Source organism: Lissotriton helveticus, chromosome 10, assembly GCF_964261635.1.
Source record: "Lissotriton helveticus chromosome 10, aLisHel1.1, whole genome shotgun sequence".
NCBI lineage: Eukaryota > Metazoa > Chordata > Amphibia > Caudata > Salamandridae > Lissotriton > Lissotriton helveticus.
In genome coordinates, this window is record NC_136071.1 from 92,610,855 (window position 1) to 92,617,860 (window position 7,006).

Consider the following 7,006-nt stretch of genomic DNA (forward strand, 5'->3'; position numbering starts at 1 on the left):
CATTTTCCAGCTAGAGTTACACTCGTTTTGTTTTTGTTTGCAACAGCCGAAAAACTCTAGAGGGTGATTTGGGCTACCCCCCTTGGATAAACTGTGCACATAATTGTCAGGGGGTTTTCATAGCTGAGCCTCACTAATGGAGCTGAGAGATCAAGAAGTACCAATAAGTAGGAGCTGCCATCAAGTGCTTTTATGGCTTTGTCCTATGCCTGAAGTCTTGGTGCTGCATCTTTGCCTTATTGGCTTGCATGGAGTAGAAAATTATGACCATCGGTTAGTTTTTGCACTTCAGTGTAGATCATCTCCTCAGAGATTGCTATGATCGGTAGTTATGTGACCATCTGAAGGATTTAAGATCTGTGTGTTCTTTGGACAGCAGAGCAAATCACCTTCTATTAAACATGTACAGCTTTCAGCTCTCTAGCCTTTTAGCCCTCCAGAAATGTACCTAATGAGCTGTTATCTACAGCTATTCAGAAAGAAACTCCAGCTATATGCCCAAGACTATTGCTATTCAGTCCCCTCTTTTGAACACTTTCACCTATTCAACCTTCTGGCTTTTACATCATCCATTTATTCATTCTTCTTCACACTTATAACTATTAAACAACCCCATACATAAAACCTAGCTAGTCACACCTTGTGCTATTCACAACTCCATAGATTCACATAGCTATTCAGCTCTGGAATTAATCCTTTAGTTATTCATCCCCACCTATTCACTCTGTTGGCATTTTGCTTTGCCAGTAATTCATTCTGTCTTCATGTATCTGCTTATTAAATACCTCCATGCCAAACCGCTACAGCTATTTATCATTTGAGATATGCAGTCCACAAACGTCCCCACCAATCAAGTCACTGTCTTGAACACTCAGCAGTTCACTTCTCCATTCACATACATTTGAATTTGTTTTGTTTATGTCTTGCCAACAGAAGTCATGAGGAGTTGGAGGCTGTGATTCAGCAGCTACGTGGTCACCTGGAGGAGGTCTTTTTCCCTGACACAGTGGAGGAGTGGATGGAGGAGTATGTAAATCCACATATGGACCCTCTGCGTGAGTTTGTTAAAGATTACCACGAAATCCACAAACTCAATGCGCAACCAAAGGCCATTCTGAAGAGGCGGTAGCCAAGCAAAACACAATGAAACCCTACAATGAAGCCCGAGAGAAAACGTGCCTATGAACAAGACTTTAACCACAATTACATTTTTGTGTCCTTGGTTGGATGGGTTTAATTCTATGTGGTCACCCACCACCAGACTTGGTGATTATGGGTCTTTCGGGTTTTCTTTTGGAACAGGAGTTCAGCTTTGGGTATTGAAGCTTTCTCTGCTCCGAAATTAATGATGAAATGTGAGTTCGCTTTTATACTACTATTTTAGCAGAATGCATTAGGGGCCAATAAGTCTACCTCACTCTCTCTGTCAATTTTCAAGGAAGTGATTTCATGGGTTGCAGAATGGGTGAACTGCAAAGAATCTTAGAGGTAGGTTCAACTTAGAGATACCCGATATGTTTGATAATTGTATATCACCCATGGTCCTACCCAAATGAAACCACTGTATGATATCATGCTGGAGAGTTATGTTGGTGTTCTCACAACCGAGGTCTTTTGAGCGTTGAGTTTAGTTGTATCACTTTGCGCGAGTAACATTTTTGTGGCAGTAATGAGCACAGCGGTTGAGCCTCTCTGATGTGAATGTGAGATTATTTGGGACACATTTGCCAGATGAGCTATCAAGAAATTGTCAGGGGTCCTTGTTATTTCTTGTCCCAGTTCTTGACTTCTCTGTGAGAACCTATCTAGACAAATATTCCACTCAGCAGGGAACTATGTTCATTTGCTGTACATCTGGTTGCATGGTTAGATTGTTGTCGCTTTCTAGGTTTCTATCTGACGTTGAATGGAACAAGCAGTTACTGTAGTTGGGTGGTTTACGAGATAGAATTCTTGAACCCTTGGCCATATATGGAAGCTTTGGCAGTCCTAAAGCCCCATGAGCTTTGAAGAAGAGGTGGAATCCCTACTTCCTGATTTAGCATGATCTAGTACTTGTTTCTGGTGTTAATGTTTGCTCCTCTGGTTCTAGTTTTGGACACCAGGCACATTCTATTGAGTGGGAGTTGGCCTCGAGTTGTGATTGAAAATGGCTATTGTCCCCTGTTTACCATACTGAACTAATCTGATCCTAGAAGGTCCAGTCCCTTCTTATCTTGATAGTATGGTGAGCACAGAATTTAGCTTGCGTACAATACAGATGAGTAGTTGTTGGTCTAGCCAGAACTGAAAAGGTCTCCAACATACAGCAAAAACAGACTACGAGGCCCTTGAAGCAGTTCAGAGGAGGCCACTGAAGGCAAACAAACCCAAATCAGGGGAGATTAACTGCAAAATCTCAGGGAGGTCACTGAAATAGCTCGCTATTTTTTATCAACTGCTCGGTTCTTTTCTGCAATTTAATAAATTGTTTGATTTTTTTTAAAAATGGATATGTCTTATCTTTTTCACTGGTATGTGTCAATTTACAACTCTCAGCCAACTTTCAGACTCAGCCAACTTTCAGACGTTCAACAGCCCATGAACCGGAAGGTTAGCTCAAGGACAATCTCTCTGTGATATATCACTGTGGGCAAGAGATAGTGCTCTTCTGTTGCTCAGAGATAGGTTTGCAAATCTTGTCAGAACTTCGAGATGGAGTTTTCACATCTCCAGTGCGGAGGTGGAGTATTTAGGAGAGTAGACAGTCTGTCAAACTTTTTTTACTTCTCTGAATGATGGTATCTTATGGCTCTTCATTGATGAGTTGTCACAACTTTCACCTGTGTTGGTCAGAGTGAGATCCGTAAGGAGATATACATATAGGACCCACAGCTATACTTTACCATTCTACTTCGAGAAACCTTCAACTAACTGTTGACTTCTTAGTGGTTGTCATTGTTATCATGCCAGGGCTCTGTCACACTAGTAAGGTAGTTTAAAAGTTAGGAATCCAGGGGTGCCTGCTGAAAATTTCACTTTTGGGTGGACAGATTAAGTTGAAAATGAGCTGGTGTTCTGCTGCTAGTTATGCACAATCACAAAAGTATGGCCCCTATTAAAAAAGCTGGTTCTTTCCAGTGGCAACATCAATGCAGAGATATGAACCACATTACAATGTCTTTAAACCTCCTGCCTTATTCTTGAGATCAGTAATGTGTGCACATTGACAACAAAAACAGGGGCTCTTGCTAAAAGAAACGATAGTGCCCGAAATCAAGTTACTGGTATTAAAATATATCGAGCTCTATTCTCAAACTGCATTTTGTAGTAGGTTTAGTAGTACTATAGTAGTACTACTAATGTTCCACAGAATGCTGTGCACAAACCTATGTCCAGAGGTTCTGCTTCACCTATATTTTTCTTTGTGGAAATCTTTGCCCAGATTGTGGAGTCGTTGAACACGTAAATATACTTGTTAGTAGTAAATGGGAGAGGACAGTGGGGCGTAGCTGGAAATGGGAAATACTTCTTTTTGATTATCAAATGTTGTTAATGTTGCTAACATAATCATAATCCCACAGCTGTCAAATACATGCATTATGCCACCTAGATGTTTTCCACAGGTCTTCCCAACCATGCCCTCCCCTATCTCTCATCCCCTTCATTGATTAATGCAGAATAGTTCCATCATTGTCCCCATATTTGTTTGTGCTTGCTGGGGCATCCCCTTCATCTTAAATATATGGTTCTTCCAGTTTGGTACACCACTCCATAGCTGCCGTCAATGACAAGAGTTTGGGATCCGGTTTGGACAGCGAAATGTGCGCTATGTCCCTTTTGGTCAAGAGTGTGGCCATGCTCACCAACTCGCGAGCACCCCTGTGACCTCTCAAGTCTTCCAAGATCCCCAGTAGTGTGATCCTAGGGAGAGCTGCACTCGTGTCTCCATGACTCCAGTGAGTATTGCCTCTACGGCTTTCCAGTATGTCACTATCACTGGGCTTCACAATACCTGTGATAAAAGTCTTCCACAGAAAAGGAACAGCTGGGACAGTTTGGTGTGTCTCACTTTCCCGCTTTCCAGTGCCTCAGGGGCGTGATGAGGAAATAAGTCTTGAGGTGGACTGGAATGACAAGGATGCAGGGCGCCATCCGTGCATCTCACAAATCAGCCTCCTCTAACGGTCCCATCCAGGTTTCCCACTTTTGCTTAATGGAATAAAACATTGTAGAGGAATATAAAAAATGTCCTAACTATTGAGAAGGAAAGTTTCAATTCTATTAAGGACATGAAGGTGAAGATTATGTGATCCTTTCTCCACTTTATTGAACAGCAGTCATTTAAAAGAACATCATGTATTTCAATGAAAGAAAACATGAAACTACACATCCCAGCAACCTCTGGAAGCCCATAACCATAGTACCAGTCCTCCAATCATAGTACAGGTCCATGTATACAATGCAGTAACATCCCTTCCTGTTCCTCTTTTTCACGCGAGGAAATCATCCTTTATTTTTGTCCCTATGCATTCTTCTGGTTGCTTCCTAGAAGAAGAATGACAAACATTATCCAGTTCTTCAGTTAACAATGTTTACATTAGTTGGAGCTATCCTGCTTAAGAGATAGTACATGATACTGTATGTTCCAAAACATTAGCTGGAAACTATCTCATCAATAAAGACATTCATGCTGCAATAAACCATAACAATAGCTTCAATAAAAACATGTTCCCTTACTGTCAATCCAAGTGTTCCCTGGTTGTGAAGAGGATCTTCCGTTTTTAAGATCCTTGGGTGGGATAAACCTTTCCTCCGTGTCCTTTATATAATTAAAACGTACCTTCTAGATACCTAGGAAATGTTACATTCTAAGTCAAGAACAGTACCAAGGATTATGCATGTTCAAAGCTTACTTACCACCAAAGCTGCTGTCTCATAAATAGGTTTGAAATAAAACCTCTTAAAGGTGGATTCAGATGACTGATATGCGGCAATCATAATGTCCTCCTGTCTGCCACCTATCAGAATTGCTTTTGAACCCATAGCTCCTCTTGTGGAGTGTGTGCCGAACTTGTTGATGTCTATACCAGCCTCTGCCATTATCCATTTTGCCCACCTTGCATTAGAAGGGGAGGAAACGGCCTTAAACGGCTTCTTCACAGAAATGAGAAGTTGCGTTCCTCCTGCCGACCTTACCTCTGCAGACATTTCTTCTTCTGCCTTGATGCATAAAACAATACATAATTTAGGGGAGCTATTAAAATTCAGGGAAGATGCCAACCTGGTATTTGTCTTCATCCTCCGAGAAGCCTAAAATGTCACACCCTCAGGTGTAAACACCCAAGCAGACATATTCAATGCTCTCACGTCTGAAACTCTTTTACAAGAGATCAAACACAAAAGCATTGCCAGCTTAGCTTAAAGCTGCTTTCTGCTACGGTATTGGTTGTCTTGCCATCCCAAGACAATAGAACCATCCCATAAATCGGAATATCTGGGTTCAGGGGGCTTTACTTGTCAAATCCCTTTCATCAACCTACAAATCCCGCTGTGTTCACCCACCGGCAGGTCGTTTACTGGAGCATGTCCTGCAGACAAGTCTGATCTGAAGGAGTTCACTGTGCAATAGGCCAGCCCTGAGTGGGCCAGTGTCAGCAAAACATTTAGGATGTATGTAACCTCCGTCCCCAAGGCATGCAGAAGTTGGTTCCCCCACCAACGCACCCATTGTCTTAATACTGACCAGTACCTCTTCATGGTACCAGAAGCCGAGGCCTGAATGAAGTTTGCAGCAACTGTGGAGAAGTTGGCAACCCTCCAAGCCATGAGTCTGAGGGTCTTGTAGAGTTAGCCTGTTCAGTGAGCTCAATATTCTTAGTTAGAGAGCTCACCATGTACAGGAGTTTGTTCGGGCAGGCCCTCCATGAGCATTCGATACCGTTGTTAGGGTCCTTCATATACTTCCCAAAGAAAGGGCACATCTTTGGGACAATCTCTGGGGTGACTGGTACTACCAAACAATACCCCAAACCCCCCACTCCCCCGCCCCCGAGTGAGGGTTCAGGGCACTCGGCCCACAATCAGGTTCTTATATCTTTCTCCAAGTGTTTATCGTATTTTACTGGCGACATAATCCACTACCTTCTGGTCATGGGTCCACTCCAAGAAGTTGGGATGGTTAAGGCCCTCGGGTTCAGACATATCTGACTGCCCTTGTTTCCCATCTTGTGAGTCTGAAGCATTTGCAGTTGGGTGCCAAAGCCTGCTGCAGCCCGGTTCCTCTTCGGAGGACACATTGTTCTCAGTGTCGCCCATCTACCTTACGGAAAACCTGAATCAGGGTCCAAACTTTGTGCGACGTGTCGCTGTTTTCCTGGGGAAACTTTCCTCCCGGTAGGGTGCATTCTTGAGCATGCACGCACTCTTACAGATGGCCTCCTAAAGTTTGTTGAAGCCATTCCGGTGCCCGCATCACTCTTGACAGTCTTTTAAGTTATTGACGGAGACTGCTCCCTAGGCTGTGTCCTCTGTCACAGTTCTGTTAGTCCCCTCAACGACCCTGGGTATTTGCTCCACTCAGTTTCAGTTTTTAACGTCTTTATTTCGAATTGTTATTCATAAAAGACACACATAAAGATAATAAAAAATACAAACAGTGCAATTAAATTAACAAAGTCATAAAGTTTCAAATCAATACTAACAGACAAAAAAGAAATAACAAGAATTAGATAAAAATTTCCAATTAAACATACGTATACAGACGTCAAGGAGGAAAAAGACAAAAAAAAATATATAAAAAACTTACAAGTATACATTTGTATAAAAAAGAAAACTGGACGTCAATTCTGGTCAGACCATAGTGTAATACAATTGCATTCTATTCAAAGTTATTCAAGACGATAAGTTTCGAACTGACTTGATCCTAATTAGCCAAGCCCATCCAAGGAATTTAGCCATTCCAATGGATAACCATTCAGCAGTATTTGTTCTCAGAATGTACAAAGCTTCGCTACTCACTCGGGTA

At 42.2% G+C, this 7,006-nt stretch overlaps 1 protein-coding gene across 2 annotated transcripts in view; it reads left to right on the forward strand.

Moving 5' to 3' along the window:
* The window catches only part of LOC144785951 (hexosaminidase D-like), a 279,553-nt gene extending 277,065 nt beyond the window's left edge, over window positions 1-2,488 (forward strand). For both annotated transcript variants that reach the window (XM_078664840.1, XM_078664841.1), the window contains one exon: window positions 934-2,488. In XM_078664840.1, the coding sequence (XP_078520966.1) occupies window positions 934-1,129 (196 nt within the window). In that variant the 3' untranslated portion in view covers window positions 1,130-2,488. The remainder of the gene's footprint in view (window positions 1-933) is intronic.
* Window positions 2,489-7,006: the final 4,518 nt, after the last annotated feature.